Raw genomic sequence first — 20,771 nt, forward strand, 5'->3', positions numbered from 1 at the left:
TTCAGTGACTCCATCCAGCCACCTCATTCTCTGTCGTCCCCTTCTTCTATTGCCCTCAATCTTTCCCAGCATTAGGCTCTTCTCCAGTGAGTCCTTCCTTCTCATTAGGTGGCCAAAGTATTTGAGTTTTAGCTTCAGGATCTGGCCTTCTAAAGAGCAGTCAGGGTTGATCTCCTCTAGGACTGACCGGTTTGATCGCCTTGCAGTCCAAGGGACTCGCAGGAGTCTTCTCCAGCACCATAGCTCAAAGGCCTCAATTCTTTGGCGCTCAGCCTTTCTTATGGTCCAACTTTCACTGCCATACATTGCAACTGTGAAGACCATAGCCTTGACTATACGCACATTTGTTGACAGGGTGATGTCTCTGCTTTTTAGTGTGCTGTCTAGATTTGCCATTGCTTTCCTCCCGAGGAGCAAGCATCTTTTAATTTCTTGGCTACAGTCCCCATCTGCAGTGATCTTGGAGCCCAGGAAAATAAAATCTGTCACTACCTCCATTTCTTCCCCATCTATTTGCCAGGAATTGAGAGGGCCAGATGCCATGATCTTGGTTTTCTTAATGTTTAGTTTCAGCCCAACTTTTGCACTCTCCTTCTTCACTCGCAACAAGAGGCTCTTTAGTTCCTCTTCACTTTCTGCCATTAGAGTGGTATCATCTGCATATCTTAGGTTGTTGATGTTTCTTCCGGCAATCTTAATTCCAACTTTTGATTCATCTAGCCCTGCCTTTCTCATGATGTGCTCTGCATATAAGTTAAATAGGCAAGGCGACAGTATACAGCCTTGCCGGACTCCTTTCCCAATTTTGAACCAATCAGTGGTTCCGTGTCCAGTTCTCACTGTTGCTTCTTGGTCCGCATATAGGTTTCTCAAGAGACAAATAAGATGGTCTGATACGCCCATCTCTTTAAGGACTTGCCACAGTTTGTTATGATGCACACAATCAAAGGCTTTAGCATAGTCAATGAAGCAGAAGTAGATGTTTTTCTGGAACTCTCTAGCTTTCTCCATGATCCAGCGTATGTTAGTAATTTGATCTCTAGTTCCTCTGCCTCTTCGAAATCCTTCCTGTACTTCTGGTAGTTCTCGATCCACATACTGCTGGAGTCTAGCTTGTAGGATTTTAAGCATAACTTCACTAGCATGAGAAATGAGTGCAATGGTGCGATAGTTTGAACATTCTTTGCCACTGCCTTTCTTTGGAATTGGAATGTAAACTGATCTTTTCCAATCCTGTGGCCACTGTTGAGTTTTCCAAATTTGCTGGCAAATTGAGTGTAGCACTTTTACTGCATCGTCTTTTAAGATTTTGAATAGCTCAGCTGGAATACTGTCACCTCCACTAGCTTTGTTGTTGCTCATCTTTTCTAAGGCCCACTTCACTTCACATTCTAGGATGTCTGGCTCGAGGTCAGAGACCACCTCATTGTGATTATCAGGGACGTTAAGCTCATTCTTGTATAGTTCTTCTGTGTAATTTTGCCACCTCTTCTTAATCTCTTCTGCCTCTGTTAGGTCCCTGCCATTTTGGTCCTTTATCATGCCCATTTTTGCATGAAACGTTCCTTTCATCTCTCTAATTTTCTTGAAAAGATCTCTGGTCCTCCCTATTCTATTGTTTTCTTCTATTTCTTTGCATTGTTCATTTAAGAAGGCATTCTTATCTCTTCTAGCTATTCTTTGGAATTCTGCATTTAATTGGGCATATCTTTCTTTTTCTCCCTTGCCTTTCGCTTCCCTCCTCTCCTCAGCTATTTGCAAAGCTTCCTCAGACAGCCATTTTGCTTTCTTGCATTTCTTTTTCTTTGGGATGGTTTTAGTTGCTACTTCTTGTACAATGTTGCGAACCTCTGTCCATAGTTCTTCAGGCACTCTGTCTATCAGATCTAATTCCTTAAATCTATTTGTCACCTCTACTGCATATTGAACAGGGATATGATTTAATTCATACCTGACTGGCCTAGTGCTTTTTCCTACTTTCTTTAATTTAAGCCTAAACTTTGCAACGAGAAGCTCATGGTCTGAGCCACAGTCAGCTCCTGGTCTTGTTTTTACTGACTGTATAGAGCTTCTCCATCTTTGGCTGCAGAGCATATAGTCAATCTGATTTCTGTGTTGACCGTCTGGTGATGTCCATGTGTAGAGCCGTCTCTTGGGTTGTTGGAAAAGAGTGTTTGCTATGACCATCGTATTCTCTTGACAAAATTCTATCAGCCTGTGCCCTGCTTCATTTTGTACTCCAAGGCCAAACTTGCCTGTTATTCCGGTTATCTTTTGGCTTCCTACTTTAGCATTCCAATCCCCCATGATGATAAGGACATCATTTTTGGTGTTAGTTCTATAAGGTGCTGTAGAGCTTCATAGAACTGGTCAATTTCATCCTCTTCAGCACCGGTGGTTGGGGCATAGACTTGGACTACTGTGATATTGAATGGTTTTCCTTGGATTCGAACGGAGATCATTCTGTCATTTTGAGGATTGTATCCCTGTATTGCTTTTCCTACTCTTTTATTGACTATGAAGGCTACTCCATTTCTTCTGAGGGATTCTTGCCTGCAGTAGTATACCTGATGGTCATCTGAATTAAATTCACCCATTCCTGTCCATTTTAGTTCGCTGATACCTAAGATGTCGATGTTTAGTCTTGTCATCTCTTGTTTGACCACGTCCAGCTTTCCTTGATTCATGGATCTTACATTCCAGGTTCCTATGGAGAAAAAATCTTTACAGCATCGGACTTTCCTTTCACCACCAGACACATCCACAGCTGAGCGTCCTTTCGGCTTTGGCCCAGTCGCTTCATTCTTTCTGGCACTACTAGTACTAGCCCTCTGCTCTTCCCCAGTAGCATATTGGACGCCTTCCGACCTGAGGGGCTCATCTTCCAGCGTCATATCGTTTTGCCTTTTGGTACTGTCCATAGGGTTTTCATGGCAAAGATACTGGAGTGGTTTGCCATTTCCTTCTCCAGTGGATCACGTTTTGTCAGAACTCTCTGCTATGACCTGTCCATCTTGGGTGGCCCTGCACGGCATAGCTCATAGCTTCATTGAATTACGCAAGCCCCTTCACCACGACAAGGCAGTAATCCATGAAGGGGGAAGACACTTTCTAGAAGGCAGCAAAGCTCCTTTCGAAGTGTGAACACATCATAAAAATTTAAAGATGTCTCGGAAGTTATCCCCAAAGCAAGCATGGTGGGCCCAATGCCTCAGTCGCTTCAACTTCACACTTTGAAACCTTGGGGGTGGGGAACTTTCTGATTGGTTCCCTCTTGCGATTACCCCAATATAATAACTCAAAAAGGGAACTCATAAGCTTGGTTATTTCTTCTAATCAGCTGGCGGTCGCCGCCAGCACTAGAGTCCAGAAAACAATCTCCCTCCCCCCTACCCAGATGGCTGACGACCTGCTAATCGTGCTAAAGGATCCTTGACTAAAGACAAGTGGTTAAAAAAACCACCAAACAGACTGCACTATGAATGATGCTTTTGCCTAGATTGGGGATAAACTCTATGTGCTTGAAAATGAATGTATCCTAATCCTACAAAGGAGCCATACCTCCAAAAGAGTGGAACATTTTAGTTTTGTAAAAACACTCCATCTAGTAAAGCGTCAATATTGGTGGCCTTCCCCAAAGAAAGATATTGAACACTATGTCACTAACTGCCCCATCTGCTCCTTGGAGAAAGGCAACCAGGGAAAACTCCTGGTCTCTTACAACCAATCCCAGAGTACCTTGGAAAGAAATCTCTATGGACTTTATAGTGGAGTTTCCAGAAACCTCAGGAAAAACAGTGCTCCAAAATCCTATCAGCACATGTGCTAGTGAAACTCTTTGTGCAACATATCTACAGACTCCATGGTGTTCCTGAGAGGATCATCTCAGGCCGCGGAGTCCAATTCACATCTCAGTCTTGGAAAAAGTGCCTAAAATTGCTGAGCATCCCCCAAGGGCTCAGCTCCTCGCATCAACCTCAAATGAATGGAGGTTGTGAACGAATGAATTCCATTCTAGAACAATATTTCCACTGCTACAATTATCAACAAGACAACTGGGATGACCTCCTCCCTTTCGCTGAAGTAGCTTACAACACTGCTGTCCACAAAAGCACCAGCTTTACACCATTCTGAGTAGTCACTGGCCAAGACTTCATGGCCATGCCCAAACTGCCCAAAACTACCCCACAAGATATATCACTTAACAATTGGATCAATACTGTTCAAAGCACCTTGCCAGTGGTGTGCAAAGTGCTAGAAGAAGAAGTGCAAGATGCTTACAAAAAACAGGCCGATAAAAAATGGACCGAACAAACTTATTTCAATGTGGGTGATGAAGTATACCTATCCACCAAATACATTCAGTCCAGACAATCCTCAAAGAAGCTCAGGTCGAAATACATCAGGCCTTTCCCCATCAACAAAACTATTAACCCAATCAATCAATCAGAATAGAGCTGGAAGGGATTTTGGGGTCTTTTAGTCCAACCCCCTGCTCAGGAGACCCTATACCATTTCAGACAAGTAACAGTCCAGTCTCTTCTTAAAAAACCTCCAGAGATGAAGAAACTTCTGATAGCAAGCAGTTCCACTGGTTAATTTTCCTCACTTTTAGGAAGTTTCTCCCTAATTCCATGTTGTTTTTCTCCTTGATTAGTTTCCATCCATTGTTTCTTGTCCTACCTACAGGTTCTTTGGTAAATAAGTTGACCCCCCCCCTTCTTTTTTGTGGCAACCTTTCAAATAATGGAATACTGCTATCATGTCCCCCCTTATCTTTCTTTTCTTTAGATCAGCCAAACCCAAATCCTGCAACAGTTCTTCATATGTTTTAGTCTCCTGGTCTTTAATAATCTTAGTTGCTCTTCTTTGCACTTTTTCCAAAGTCTCTACATTACATTTCTGTAATGTGGTGACCAAAACTGGATGCAGTATTCCAGGTGTAGTTTTACTAAGGCTTCATAAAGCGGTACTAATACGTCATGTGAATTGGATTCTGTGCCTCTGTTTATACAAACAAGGATTGTATTAGCTTTTTTGGCTACTGCCACACGCTGCTGGCTCATATTTAAGTGATTGTCCACTAGAACTTCAAGGTCCCTCTCACAGTCACTGTTTTTGAGCCAGATTTTTCCTAATCTGTACTTGTATCTTTGGTTTTTCTTGCATAAGTATAAAGCTTTGCTTTTCTCCACATTACATTTCATGTGGTTGGATAAGGCCCATTGTTCAAATCTGTCAAGATCTTTTTTGGATCCTGAGCTTGTCTTCTGGGGTGTCAGCTATTCCTGCCAGCTTGGTGTCATCTATTCTCTCATCTAAATCATTTATGAAGACATTGAAGAGTACTGGGCCTAAGAAGGAACCCTCTGGTACCTCACTGCTTGCTTTCCTCCATCTATATGTAGTACCATTAAGGACAATTTATTTGTCAACCAGTGACAGATCCATCTGATGGTTATGCTGTCTATCCCACATTTTTCTAGCTTACCAAGAAGTAGGTTGTGGTCTACTTTGTCAAATGGCTTACTGAAATATAGGTATATTATGTCCACATCATTTTGCTAGTCTACTAATTTAGTAACTTTGTCAAAGAATGAAATAAAATTGGTTTCACATGATCTGTTTTTAACAAAACCTGTGCTGGCTTCTAGTTATAACTTCATTTGTTTCTAGATGTTCACAGATCTGTTTTTTTTATTATTTTTCCCAGTATCTTCCCAGGTATTGATGCTAGGTTGATCTATGGTTTCCTGGGTCTGGTTTTGTTTTCTTCCTTTTTTGATAATGGGAACCACAGCAGCTCTTTTCCAATCTTCAGGTAATTCCCTGGTGTTCCAGGATTTTTGAAAGATATGATACAATTTTTCTGAGATAACGTCTGCCAGCTCCTTCAGAACTCTGGGATATAAACCATCAGGTCCCAGTGATTTATATTTGTCACAATCAGATAGGACCTAGATCAATATGCTTCTTATAGCAGGAATCTAAATTGAAAGCATCCCTGATAGATTGAACCTTAGTCTCCACTTGAACACTTCCATTGACTCTTGAATGACTAAAGTAGTGTCTTAGTGGCTTTCACACAATATTTTAAAAGAGAATAATTCATTTAACCAAACTTGCAAAAAATAAAAAAGAGGCTACAATAGGAATGGAATGGAATGGAATGGAATGGAATGGAATGGAATGGAATGGAATGGAATGGAATGGAATGGAATGGAATAGAATAGAATAGAATAGAATAGAATAGAATAGAATAGAATAGAATAGAATAGAATAGAATAGAATAGAATAGAATAGAATAGAATAGAATAGAATAGAATAGAATAGAATAGAATAGGATTTTGGAGGTCTTCTAGTTCAGCCCCCTACTCAAGCAGGAGAACCTATACCATTTCGGATAAGTGACTGTCTAGTCTCCTCTTAAAAATCTCCAGTGATGGAGCATCCACAATTTCTGGAGGCAAGCTGTTCCACTGGTTAATTGTCCTTTCTGTTAGAAAATTTCTCCTTCATACCAGGTTGCTTCTCCCTTTGATAAGTTTCCAACCATTGTTTTTTGTCCTGCCTTCTGGTGCTTTGAAGGATAATTTGACTTCCTGTAAGGACCCACTTCAAAACCTCATCCCAAGAAAGCAGGACTCTTGGAACACTTTCATTCGAAAAGGAACCTTTATTAGGAGAAGCTGACAGCAGCCATAGAAGGCAGGATCTGAGGGTTTCCCACTCATATCAATAGGCAAAAGGAGCATCATGCAAACCCCACCGCAATAGTTCATCTGATCAGTTCAAATGAGCCAATCTCTAGATGTTAAGTCCACTGTGGGAACAGAGCTGATAACAGAGTCCGTATCAGGGCCCACTTCAAAACCTCATCCCCAAAAAGCAGAACTCACGGAAGCGGATTCTTTCAAAAGGAACTTTTATTAGGAGAAGCTGATAGCAGGCATACTAGACAGGATCTGAAGATTTCTCACACAGATCAATAAGTTAAAGTGTCCCAAGCAAAAGCCCTCCCGATAGTTCTTCCGGTCGGTTCAAATTGGGCAATCACCAGATGTTAAGTCCATTGTGGGAAATAGGAGATAACATCAGGCCAGCTCCAGTTGTAGCAGCAATGTTTAGGCGGCTCTTTGCACCTTCTCCTGGAAGTGCAGAGATAAACCAGTTGCCAGAGGTTACATTCCTTTCTTCCTCCCCCCTCTACTAGCTGACATCAAGGGAGCAGAAAGTTCAGAGAGAAATAATGCAGGAAAGCAAAGTGTTATATTGTAGTGATAGAGGAAGTCTATCACTACACAACCACTCCCCCCTCCCCTCTAGGAGTATGGCAGAACCCAGAGAGAAAAGAGAGTGAGAATTGGGTCAGGAGAAAATAGGAAAGTGAATAGGAAAGCAATATAGATATGGGTTCTGACATTCTGCCCACCTTAAAAAAACAAGAGTTCCACCTGTTGAGAGACAAAACAAATGTGCACAGGTTAGTCAGGTTTGTTTGGGTAGTCTGCATGAAACTTTTTTAATAGCTTGGGAGCTCTAATGTGGTGCTTGTGTACCCATTCATTTTGGGAGGAGGGGAGGTGTTTCCATGCAACCAGATATTGAGTTGCACCATGATATTTTCTGGAATCTAGGATTTTTTTTATTTCAAAGAAATAAACCTTAAGACCAACCTCGACCATGAGGGGAGGGGGAGGGGGAGGAATAGTTGGTCTTAAAGGTGATTGCTGCTCCCGTTTTAACAGGCTGCAGTGAAAAATTGGGTGGATTTGTCTGAGGGGTTTTGGTAGTTCTAATTCTATTGTTACTGGGTTTATGATTCTTTTGATAGGGAATGGTCCCACGTATTTTGGTCCCAATTTCTTGGATGGCTGCAGGGATTTTAAGTATTTTGTGGATAGGTAGACCATTTGCCCCATGGAAAAGGGTTTCAGTTCAACCCTTTTCTTATACGTGTGTGTTTTGTATGCTTGTCTGGCTTCATCTAATGCTTTTCTAACTACTGGCCAGGTGTTTCTCAGCTGTGAGATCCATTCCTTTAAGGAGGGAATAACTGGCTCAGTGGGAGACAGTTCTGGCATGGGATTGAAGCTTTGGCCAGTGGCGACTTGAAATGTGGTGTATGCTGTGCTGGAATGGATTGCTTTGTTGTATGCGACCTCTGTAAATGGAAGTAGATCTGTCCAGTTTGTTTGTTGGTAATTTCTTGGTAAGCATCTTAAATATTGTTCAAGTACTGAGTTCAAACATTCCATTGCTCCATTAGTCTGAGAAATGATGGCCCTGGGTGGTCCCCAAAAGGGACAGAAACACCTTCCAAAAGTCTGATGTGAATTGCACCCCCCCTGTCTGATATGATGCATTGGGGTGTCCCATGTAGTCTATTGATGTGTTGAACAAACATCTTTGCTAAAATTTTAGCTGTGGGGATTTTTTGGCAAGGGATGTACTTGTTTTGAAAATAAGTCCATGACCACCCAAATGACTGTGTTTCCCTTACTCTCAGGTAGCTCTGCTATGAAATCCATGGAGATCTACTTCCACAGTGCCAAGGGGCTTGCAGCAGTCTGGGTGACTTCCCTTTTAGTCTTTTGGCAGCTGCACAGGTTGAACAACTGGCCACATAACATTTAATGTCCTTTTTAATAGAAGGCCACCAAAATTGTCTTTTGACTAAGAGTAGGGTTTTCATGAATCCAAAATGACCTGCTGATTTTGTATCGTGGTACAATTGCATGAATGTAATTCTTTGGCTCTTTGGAATATATAATTTCCCCCCCCCCACTCAAGATAGTCCATCTGTAATTGTGCACAGGTTTTTGTGGCTTTGGAACCAATCATCAGTTTCTAAAGCTTTCCTGAATTCAATCCCCGCTTGGCTGGCTAATGGTTGCTTTAATTTTGCTTGGGCTTGGGTGGTTACTCGAGCCGCCATTTGCATCTCAGGTATGAGTGGGTTAGAGACGGTAGGTCGGGTACTATTATATTGAGGCATATGGGATAGGGCGTGCGCTAGGAAATTCTTCCCCACCCCCCGGTAGGTGTTTAATGGTGAAGTTAAACCAGTGAAAGTGTCTTGTTTCAGTGACCACGGCATGTTTAGGGGTGAGTTTCCTCAGCATTTTGAGAGGAATTGGATTTTGTTTCCTTCTAAAAAATGCCACCAGGTAAGGAGTGCCCATCTTACCGCATACGCCTCCTTTTCCCACACTGCCTATTGTTCTTCCATGTCAGAAAGTTTTCTGGATGTATATGCACAGGGTTGTAGTACCCATTTGTCATTTTCCTGCAGCAATACAAGTGTTATGGCTACATCACTGGCATCCACTCGTATTACGAACAGCTTGTCCAGGTCAGGGTGTCTTAGGACCGGCTCAGACAAAAACAGTCTTCTTAATATTTCAAAAGTGGCTTGGCATTCGACTGTCCATTTTAGTGGCTGGTTGGGTTTTATTGTCCCCACCCCCTTTGGTTTTTAGCAAGTTCATGATGGGCAACACTATCTCGGCGAATGAGGGTATGAATTGATGGGAGAAATTTGAAAACCCCAGGAAGCTTTGTAGTTGCTTTCTCATGCAAGGTGGTACCCATTCTAATACCGCCCGGACCTTTTCAGGGTCCATTTCTATGCCATCGGGGGATATGCAGTATCCTAGGTAGCCTATTTTCTCTTTATGAAATTCGCATTTAGATAATTTAGCATAGAGGTGAGCGGCTTGCAGTTTTTTCGAGATGGCTCTGACTAATTTTACATATTCCTCCATAGTCTCTGTGAAGATGAGGATGTCATCTAAGTAAACCAAGACTCCCATGTATAGGGGCTCCATTAGCACCTCATTTATTAGTTGCATGAAGATCACAGGGGCTCCTTGTAGTCTGAAAGGCAGAACTTTAAATTGGTAACACCCCATAGGACAATTGAAAGCTGTTTTCCACTCATCCCCTTCTTGATTCTGATACAGTAATAAACTTCTCTTAAGTCCAATTTGGTGAAAAACTTCCCCTTCACCAGGTGGGATAGCATGTTCTTCATGAGGGGAAGAGGATACAGGTTACTTTTGCTTATTGCATTCAGAGCTGTGTAATCCACACAAAGGTGCAAAGTTCCATCCTTTTTCTCCTGGAACAGGACTGGGGCCGCTACCTTGGGTGAAGCTGGCTCAGTGAATCCCCTTTCTAAATTCTTGTCTATAAATTTCTGCATTTCTTGCAACTCTTCGGGGCTCATAGAATACACTCTGGGTTTGGGGAGCTTTGCTCCCGGTTTGATTTCTATTGCGCAGTCTGTAGGTCGGTGAGGTGCTAGTTCATCAACGTCTCCTCACTGAACACCTGAGTGAGGTCCCTGTATTCCTCAGGTATTTCGGGCAATTCCTTTTCCTCTCCTATTGTGGCCTTTTCTGTATCAGAGTCTTATGGGGTCCCATCGGGTGGTGTTTTTTACTGGTCTCCCTTTGGGAATCTGAACTCAGCTGTCCTCCAATCCACTTGGGGGTTCCATTTTGCTAACCATGCCATCCCTAGAATTATTGGGCACTCCATGCCTGGGGTTACCACCAATGTTATAGTCTCCTTGTGGTCCCCTAGGGTGAGGTGGATTGGCAGCATGGCTAATGTGGCTGGCATCCCCCCTGCTATGGACCCATCTAATTGACCAAATGAGATCGGTTTCTTCAGCCTCCTCACTGGAATGCCCAGAGTCCCCACTAGTATTAGGCTGATAAGGCAATGCGTACAGCCAGAATCTATTAGGGCTCTAACTTTTACAGCTTTGGGCATGGAGGGGACTAGTATAGTCGCTGTCTGGGTGAGGGTGCAATGGGTCCACTTACCAGGGGTTCATCTTCGGAGTTGTCATCCAACGAGTTGGATGGTCCTGCAGTGTAGGCCAGAGTTCCCTTCCCACATTGAGTGAAGGGGGGGGACTCTACAGCTTTGGTGCCTTTTATGGCTGGCTCTCACGGTTTGGCTGATGACTTCCCAGTTTTCCTGACTGAGTTCTGATCAAGCTTATCTTGAGGATTCCTTGAATGGCACTCTGCAGTGTGATGCCCCTCTTTTCCACACTTGAAACAGCCAGTGGACTTCTTTGCAGTGGGCTGTGATTTTGCTGGTTCATGGGATGGTTTGGATGGAGACCAGCTCCATGGCTTCCCTCTGTGATGTCTCTTAGCCAGGTCAATCTCTGCTTCTTCTGCTAGGACGTACCAATCATGCAAGTGGTGAGGGTCTCCCCAGGGAAGGGGACATCATAGATGTCATAATTTAGGCCATCCTTGAAGTGGCTGAGCAGGATGCCCGCTGGCCAGTTCAACTTGCTAGTGATAGTTCTAAACTCCTGGGCATATTTGGCTACAGGGCATCTGCCCTGTTTCACCATTTTGATTCTTTTGTGGGCTTTCCGGTCCGCCAATGGGTACTTGAACTGCCATCTGAGGGAGAACATGAAATGGTTGAAGTTTTGCAGCTCCGGAGTGTCAGAATCATGCAGATCTATGATCCAGTCAGTGGTGACCTCATCTAATGCTGCCCACAATGCAGATACGGGCCTGGTCGGAGGGGATGTCTTGGCCATATTCTTCCATGTAGTTCAGGACCTTGGTTAGGAAAAATCTCAGGCATCGCGGTTCCCCTCAGAAGTTCACATTCAGTGGTGGGAACTTTTGGATGGACTGTTGCCTCCTCCTTCTTCTGTGATATCTCCCATCCCAATTGGCAGCTGCAGTGCGGTGAGGAGTGGGGGCTGCTGCGGCAACTGCGCCAGTCTTGGTAGCTCCACCTGATGTCCCTGGAACCTCGGCTTTGGACTCATCTTCGGTGTCCTTCTTACTGCAGCCTAAGGTAATGGTGCAGGCACATGGTTCAGGTTTCTCCTCTTTAAGGGACTTGAATGCTGATTTTATCAGGTCAATGGCTTTCTCCAGCATCCAGCTCGAGTCTCCTTCACCTTTGCTGAGATGGAGAGATGTCTCCATCTCCTGCTTCCAGTCCAGTTGGTGGCTTCCACATCTCGATTTCTCGATTTCTTCTCCCAGTCATCTTTCTTACCAATGCCCATCGACCACCAAGGTTTGTGGCCACGCATCTCCATGACCTCTTCCTCTGAGGTGTAGGAGGATTCAGAGTATGACAGCTGGCACGTTTCTGACCAGAAGGAGGGCTCCTCCTTCACGGTGGCTTCTTCTTTCCCTGCTCTGGTATCTGACATGATAATCTTGCAAAATCCCCCAGTAAGGCTCTTCCTTCTGGGTTGACTATTACTTTAGATCCTGTCTAATGTCAGGGGCCACTTCAAAACTTCATCCCAAGAAAGCAGAACTCATGGAAGCGGATTCTTCCAAAAAGAACTTTTATTAGGAGAAGCTGATAGCAGGCATACTAGACAGGATCTGAAGATTTCCTGTGCAGATTAATAGGTTAAAGTGTCCCAAGCAAAACCCCTCCCCATAGTTCATCTGGTCAGTTCAAATTGGCCAATCCCCAGGTGTTAAGTCCATCATGGGAAATAGGAGATAACATCAGGCTGGCTCCGGTTGTAACAGCGATGTTTAGGCAGCTCTTCGCACCTTCTCCTGGGAGCGGAAAGATACACCAGTTGCCAGAGGTTGCATTCCTTTCTTCCTCCCCACTCTACTAGCTGACATCAAGGGAGCAGAAAGTTCAGAGAGAAATAATGCAAGAAAATAAAGTGTTACATTGCAGCGATAAAGGAAGTCAAGGCAATAACCTGCAAGCACTCTCCCCTCCCCTCTAGGAGTATGGTAGGACTCAGGGAGAGAAGAGAGTGAGAATTGGGTCAGGAAAAAATAGGAAAGTGAATAGGAAAACAATATAGATATGGGTTCTGACAGTCTGTTCCCATGCCTATGAAGACATTGTTGGGGTTTTGCACCTTTCTCTTCTGCAGCAAGAGGGCTGGAGGCACATTCCTTTCTCACCCCAGGTTGACATCAAGGGGAAACAATTCAAAGAGCAAGCAGATAGAAAAGGCAGAGAGGATACATTATAGCTAAGCAAAGGAGAAATAATGTATTCCATAGGGCCCCCCCTCCCCCTCAGGAGAATGACAGAACCCACAGAAAGGAGCTGGAAAGGGACAGAACCAAGCCCCCTAACAAGGAAATGAGTTCTGACATACCACCCCTCCCTTAAAAAATGATTCACCTGTAAAAACATAAAACAAAGAGAAAACAGAAATAAGGATTACTCTGGTTTATCTGGATATGAGGCATGAAAGTTACTAAGTAATTTAGGGACTCTAACGTGATATTTCTGAACCCATTTGTTCTGAGAAGGAGGCAGGTGTTTTCACACTACCAGATATTAGGTGGAACCATGATGTTTCCTGGAATCTAGAATCTCCTTGATTTTAAAATGCTGTTAGCCTTCTAGCATGATTGGAGGAGGGGTAAGGGCTGAAGCCGGTCTCAAAGGTGATTGCATTTTGTGTTTTAACAAATTGCAGTGAAAAATAGGGTGAACTTGTCTGAGCGTCTTAGGGAGCTCCAATTCTACTGTAACTGGATTGATTATTCTTTAACAGGAAAAGGTCCCACAAATTTTGGCCCTAGCTTTTTTGAGGGCTGCAGGGATTTTAGATATTTTGTTGACAGATATACTTTCTCCCCTACTTGAAACAGTTTGGGTTCAACTCATTTTTTGTCTGCCTGGAATTTATAACCTTCCCTAGCTTCATCCAAAGTCTTCCTTACAACCAGCCAGGTGTTTTGTAATTGTGTAATCCATTTCTTCGGGGAAGAGATGGTCGGTTCACTAGAAGGTAATTCAGGCACTGGGTTGAAATTTTGTACTGTGGCAACCTGGAAATGAGTGTAGCCTATGCTGCAATGCATTCCATTGTTATGAGCGACCTCTGTGAATGGGAGCAGGTCAGTCTAATTGTCTTCCTTTCAATTAATGAACCATCTTAAATACTGTTCTGGTACTGAATTTGAACGTTCAGTCCCACAATTCATTTGTGGATGATGACTTGATAATAGTCCCTGAATGATCCCCCAAAGTCCCAAGAATGCTTTCCAAAACTCTGGTGTGAATTGCACTCCCCTATCTGATATGATTCGTTGTGGAGCCCCATGAAGCTGATAAATACTCTGAACAAACAACTTCGCTAGTGTCTTTACAGTGGAGATTTTTGGGCATGGAATAAAATGCACTTGCTTAGAAAACAAATCCGTTATGACACAAATAACTGTGTCCCCCCACTCTCTGGTAATTCCAGAATAAAGTCCATAGAAATTTCTTTTCAAGGCGCTGATGGGTTCACTACTGTTTGCAATAAGCCTGGGGTCCTCCCTTGTCTCCTCTTAGCTGCAGCAGATATTGGGCAACTAGACACATAGTTTTCAATGTCCTTTTTTAGTCTAGTCATGCCAGCCACATGACCATGGAGACGTCCTTGGACAAGCGCTGGCTCTTCGGCTTTGAAACGGAGATGAGCACCGGCCCCTAGAGTTGGAAACGACTAGCACACATGTGCGGGGGAACCTTTACCTTTACCTTACTGTTGTATTGTGGCAATCTGGATAGTGCAGAAATGTCAAACACAAGGCCCGGGGGCCAGATCCAGCCCGCGAAGTGGTTTCATGCGGCCCGCGAAGCCATCCTGGAAACACTGAGAGAACGGTCCCCACTGCCTTGGCCCTGGCCCAGAGACCCTCCTTCTGCCAGAGACCCTCAGATCTGTCCCACTCCTGCCCAGGCCCCCATAGGCATCCTTGATGCCAACGCTGTAGAGCTGGCCACGCCCACCCAGTAGGCCATACGCACTCTAGCCACGCCCACCCAGTAAGCCACGCCCACCCTGGCCATACCCACCCGGCCCCCTGAGGGCAACTGCCATGCTGATGCGGCCCTCAATGAAATTGAGTTTGACACCCCTGGGATAGTGCATCTGCAAGGAAGTTCTTTCCTCCCAGCAAATGTTTTAAGGTGAAATTAAACCAGTGGAAATGCTGAAACCACCTTGCATGTTTAGGAGTCAATTTTCTAGGCATTTTTAGGGTTTCAAGGTTCTTGTGGTTGGTCCATACCCAGATTGTTGGGGGCAATTAAGCTGACTTTGTAATAATGCCGCTTGGGGTGTGTGTGTGTGTGTGTGTGTGTGTGTGAAAGCCCTAATAAGCAGGCATATACATAGAATGAAGGCTACTGCTAAGCTTGTAAGCCGCCCTGAGTCTTCGGAGAAGGGCGGGATATAAATGGAATTAAAATAAATAAAATAAAATAAATAAATTCCCCACCAGGGTTGGGCGTATGAGGCAGCGAGCACAGCCGGAGTCTACTGGGGCTCTCAGTGCAACTTTCTCTGGCATCCCTGGGCTAAACAGTTCTATGGCTCTGGTGAGGGGTACGATGGGTCCACTTACCAGGGGTTTGTCTACTGAGTTGTCCTCTGAGGAATTGGAGGGTCCTCCTGGCTAAATTGAGTTTCCTCCCATCTGGCCTGACAGGGCCAGGGACTTGACAACCTCTATGCTGTTCATAGCGGTTTCCTTCAATTTCAACAGAGTTTTCCTGGGTTTCCCCCCAGTGGCTTGGTCAGGTTTCCAGACAGGGGTTTTTGAGCAACACTCAGCCCATCCTTCCTGCATTTGAAGCAACCTATTGTCCTCGGGGTGGTAGGGGCCAGTTTTGTTGGTTCTTGGAGGGGTTCTGCTGGTGATTTTCCCCAGGATCTCTCCCTGAGTTGTTGCCTTCTGGCACGATCTATTTCTGCTTCCTCAGCTAGGATGTACCAGTCCTGGAGCCAGTCAGGATCTCCCCAAAAGATGCTAGCATAATACATGTCTGTTCTGTACCAGCCTACTACCGGCCCTGCAGAAAAGGCAGGGACAACCCCTTTTACAAGAAGGCAAGAGGCTGGAATTAAGCCTGCCAAATTTATTGATACAAAAACAAACAAGACACGAACCAAGAAACAGGAGCTTTTTAAGCGGTTGCCTTCAGCAAACCAGCCCTCCCACGCATTCCCCTTTTATACAGTTTAGGGCGTGGCTTCTCTCTGCCTCCTTCCGAGGTGCCCCATTGCCTTCCTCTGTTTACTCCTGATTGACTGCCTGCATCGGGCGTCCTTGAACAGGGCCAGCTGTGGGTCATCTTCATCCACGCTGTCAGGCTCACACAGCTGGGTCTCCGTCATGACCAGGTGGGAGGGGCCTGGCTGAGGGCTCTCATCAGCAAGCTCTTCAACACCCCCCTCCTCCTCCTCTGAGTCGTCCGACCCAACTGCCGAACCCACAGGCTGACCCTGAATCACAACAATGTCATTGTTTAGGCCATCTTTGAAATGACCCACTAGGATATCCTCTGGCCAGTTCAGCTTACTGGCCAGGGCTCAGAATTCCTGTGTGTATTCAGCTATGGGTCACCACCCTTGTCTGACAGTTTTTAGGTGCTCCCATGCTTTCTGGTCAGTCAAGGGGTTTCCAAATGTCACTGGAGAGCTGCCATGAATTGATTGAAATTTTGCAGCTCTGGAGCATCAGCATCATGGAGATCCACCACCCATTCAGCAGCATCACCATCTAGGACCATCTGTACAATCCTTATTCAGCCACAGTCACTGGGTATTTTTCGGCCATATTCTTCCATGTAGTTTAGGAATTGAGTCAAGAAAGACCCCAACTGATGTGGCTCTCTGCTATACCTCACCCTCAGCAAAGGGAACTTCCTGATGGTTCGATGTCCTCTCCATCTCCTGGGTCAGTGTCTGTTACCGTCCGCTGCTGCAGCTCGGCCAGGGGTGGCTGTGGTGGTTGCAGCAATGGTTGCTTCTTCCGTGGTGCCAGCAGAAGTTTCTGGGATTGCTGCCTCAGCCCTGCCTTCATCTGTTCCCTCAGCTGAACCTGGGTTTGAGGTGCCCCGGCATGGATCAGCATTCTCTTCCATCAGGGAATCGAAGGCAGCTCTCAGCATATCAATAGCTTGCTCTAGGAACTGATTGGAGTGGGGTGGCCTGTCGTCCTCATCTTCACTGAGATGAAGCGACCTCTCCATCTTGACTTTCCAACCCGGCTGGTGACTTCCGCATTTGAGGGTCACCTTCCTGGCTTTCTTCTCCCGGTCTTCCTTCTTGCCAATGTCCATCAACCACCTTAGTCTGTCACAGCATTCAGCAACCACCACCTCATCCAAGGAACTCAAGGACTGAGACCTGTATTTGTTGAGGCCTGCCTGCTGGGAAACTGCCCTCCAGGGCAGGTTCTTCCCTCTCCATGCTGATTTCAGAGATCATTTGCGCAATCCCCCGGTAAGGGTCTTCTATTCCAGGCTGTTACTGCATATCCTGCCTAATGTAAGGACCCGCTTCAAAACCTCATCCCCAAAAAAGCAGGACTCTTGGAACACTTTCATTCCAAAAGGAATTTTTATTAAGAGAAGCTGACAGCTAGGCATAGAAGGCAGGATCTGAGGATTTCGCACTCAGATCAATTGGTTAAAGGAGCATCATGCAAACCCCACCCCAATAGTTCATCCGGTCAGTTCAAATGAGCCAATCTTTAGGTGTTAAGTCCATGGTGGGAATGGAACTAATAACAGAGTCCATTCCCATGCCTGTGAAGACATTGTTGGATCTTTGCACATTTCTCTTCTGCCGCAAGAGATAAGCCAGATGGCCGGAGGCACATTCCTTTCTCACCCCAGGTTGACATCAAGGGGAAACAGTTCAAAAAGCAAGCAGATAGAAAAGGCAGAGAGAATACATTGTAGCTAAGCAAAGGAGAAATAATGCCTTCCATAGGACCTCCTCCCTCCCCCTCAGGAGAATGACAGAACTCACAGAAAGAAACTGGAAAGGGACAGAACCAACCAACCCCCAACAATAAATGGGTTCTGACATCCCTCTTCTTTTGGAAGCTCCTCAAATATTGGAATACAACTATCATGTCACCCCTATTTCTTCTATTCTTTAGACTAGCCAAACCCAATTCCTGCAGCTGTTCTTCATATATTTTAGTTTCCAAGCCTTTGATCATTTTAATTGCTCTTCTCTGAATTGAACAGGCATATTGTCTTGAACTGGAGTGAGCGCCTGTTACTCGTCCCAGCTTCTGCCAACCTAGCAGTTCGAAAGCACGTAAAAATGCAAGTAGAAAAATTGGGACCACTACGGTAGGAAGGTAACAGCGTTCCGTGCGCCTTTGGTGTCCAGTCATGCCGACCACATGACCACGGAGACATCCTCGGACAAGCGCTGGCTCTTTGGCTTTGAAACGGAGATGAGCACCGGCCCCTAGAGTTGGAAACAACTAGCACACATGTGCGGGGAAAACTTTACCTTTACCTTATTGTCTTAAACTGGTATTTTCAACCATGAAATTTATTCAGTTCAAGTTGAAGGTTCATATTGAACCTTTTTAAGTCCCTTGCTGAAAGCAATTCACATTTAACTCAAAATGCAACCATGTTTTTTGAGGCCAAGATAAGAATAAATTCAAATTTGCAGAAGCAATAAAGTGCAAAGCAATGTGTACAAAGCAGTAGAATTTCATCATGTGTTTGACTCATGCACAGAAATGGAAGGTCACCTCGATCCCCGCAATGGATGAATGGCTGCAAAAACTGATGGAACTAGCAGAGATGGCTAAATTGGCTGTTTTGATTAAAGAAAAAAAAATACAAATACTTTTATTCCTACGTGGAAACTGCTTATGGACTTTGTGCTTGAGGTGAAAAAAAATGAAACTTTGATTTTGGATTTTACCAACTAGATAGATATATTGTTATCAAAATGGCTAGTTTATACTATTATGTAAAACTAAAAAGTTGAGGTTTGATGTTAATATTTTGTTCAACTGCACCAAAGGGTGTTGGAAGTCAATGCCTTTTTCCCCTTGCTTTCCCCCACTTTTCTCTTCCATTTTCCCTTCCCTAACATCCATACTACTGGTATTTACTTTTGTATTTTCTTTGTATGCTATATTATAAACTAATGAAACTTTTTAAAAAATTAAGGTTTTTGACTCAATGAGGATGAGGCCCAAAGGATAGCAAATCTGCCTCAATATGCTGTCTTGCCTTGATGTATACTTAGTGATTCTATATTCCATTTCAAAGAAGAGAAGTTTCAGTGCCACTTCTCTGAAACTCTATAATATCTATATGACATATAAATATTTACTTACTTGGACTTAGCATCTTTAGTGAAAAACACACACTCTCTCTTCTTAAAGTTCTCTTCAACAAAGTGTGCCAAATCCTTTGAAAGTAAGATTTGAAAGCCTTAGTGAAACCCAGGTATAGACAAATTAAAAATAATTAGTAGCTTCATAATCTTCCTTTGGAAGTATACATTATGCTAGGCAATTAATAAACAAACTTTATTTTTTACTTTTAAAAAAGCATTCAACAATCATTACTGTATATGATTGAATAACAAGCCTCAATGTATTAAAATGTTGTATATTCTCCCCCCATCATTTTTCTTTCTTTCCTTTCTTGGGCTGCTCAGAGAACTAGTATACCATTAGAGTTCATGTAACAATGTCAAAGCAGTAAACAATTCTGTTTTTAATTACAGGAAGATATTTTACTGCAGTATTCTAAGAGTTAAGCTTCAAATATTGATTTCATTTGGTTCTCTCTTCTGTTCACTTACTTTCCATTTAGTAATTGATAAAAATAAAGTATTAACACTTCTATTTCTGAAAACATTCTTAATTTACAGCATTTTTGCATAACTGCTTAAAAATGCCCAGTACTGTATGTATATTTTCTCTCCACATGATAATTATATTTAACTTTAGCTAATGTGTCTGGATGGATTTTATGAATATTATTTGTATAGAACTAGTTTTATCGATCACTTACATTTTCACTGTATGATAGATCCATGCTAGGAGAGATACTGGAATAAAGACTTCTTGAGCTTTCCAAGATACCATTGTTTCTCTCTTTCATGATGTCTGTGAAATCCAGAGTAGTGATACCGCTTAAGAAGAAAAGTAAATTTATACTTCTTAGTATTAAAAAGTAACATTTTTATTTTGCCAGGGATCTACCTCTAACATATTATGACAATGGACTTCAAAAGAAGGCATAAAGATTTTCTTTGCCATTTGGATTTAGTTACAAATTGAAGTTCATTGATTCATTCTCATCCTTCAAAGCAGGGCAAAAGTGGACAACTTTTTGTTATTGGGGCCCACTGTTTTTTTTCTTTTGTTTTGTTTTTGAAAGGGCACAGAAAGTGGTTAAGAGGCTTAGTCATGAAATGGATGTATTTTTTTTTAAATAAATAAACTTAATGCAACTATTTAATTATTAATTTATTTGTACATTTTAAAAAATAGAAACCTGCAAGATTGACAAATTGGGAACACATGTGGCTAGTGACAATACTCCAACAAATTTTGGACTAATAGCACAAATAGGTGTGATATTAAAGTGGGTTTTTATAACTGTAGGTTTGGTCAAGTAGCAAAGGCCTCATCCAAAAAAATATGCTAATAATTCTAGCTTTACCAGCTCAGCTTTCAAGCAGGTAATCAATACTCCATCCAACTCTTATCATCATTGCTGGGGAAACTTCCAATTTTATTTGAAAGACAATAGCAACAATTGTGGGTATCTGTACAAATCTGCTCTCTAAGGGGTTATCTGAACAGTAGATAATTTGGGTGCTCAAAGTGAATGGCCTTGGTAACATCAAACAAAATGACAGAATATCTGTTTCCATCTCTTTCCAACTCTCTCAACTTCCAAGTATGTATACATAATATTATACATGCAAATAACACATCCTTATT

At 43.4% G+C, this 20,771-nt stretch overlaps 1 protein-coding gene across 1 annotated transcript in view; it reads right to left on the reverse strand.

Annotated features, from left to right (window-relative positions):
• Nucleotides 1-20,557, reverse strand: part of TRPM8 (transient receptor potential cation channel subfamily M member 8) — a gene marked incomplete at its 3' end in the record, with an annotated part of 276,625 nt that extends 256,068 nt beyond the window's left edge. The window contains exons 1-2 of the mRNA XM_081341953.1: nt 19,834-20,557; nt 19,149-19,222 (exon numbers count right to left, since the gene is read on the reverse strand). Coding sequence (XP_081198079.1) covers nt 19,149-19,222; nt 19,834-19,923 — 164 coding nt within the window. The 5' untranslated portion in view covers nt 19,924-20,557. The remainder of the gene's footprint in view (nt 1-19,148; nt 19,223-19,833) is intronic.
• Nucleotides 20,558-20,771: the final 214 nt, after the last annotated feature.

Source organism: Vipera berus, assembly GCF_964194415.1.
Source record: "Vipera berus genome assembly, chromosome: 1".
Taxonomy (NCBI): Eukaryota; Metazoa; Chordata; class Lepidosauria; order Squamata; family Viperidae; genus Vipera; species Vipera berus.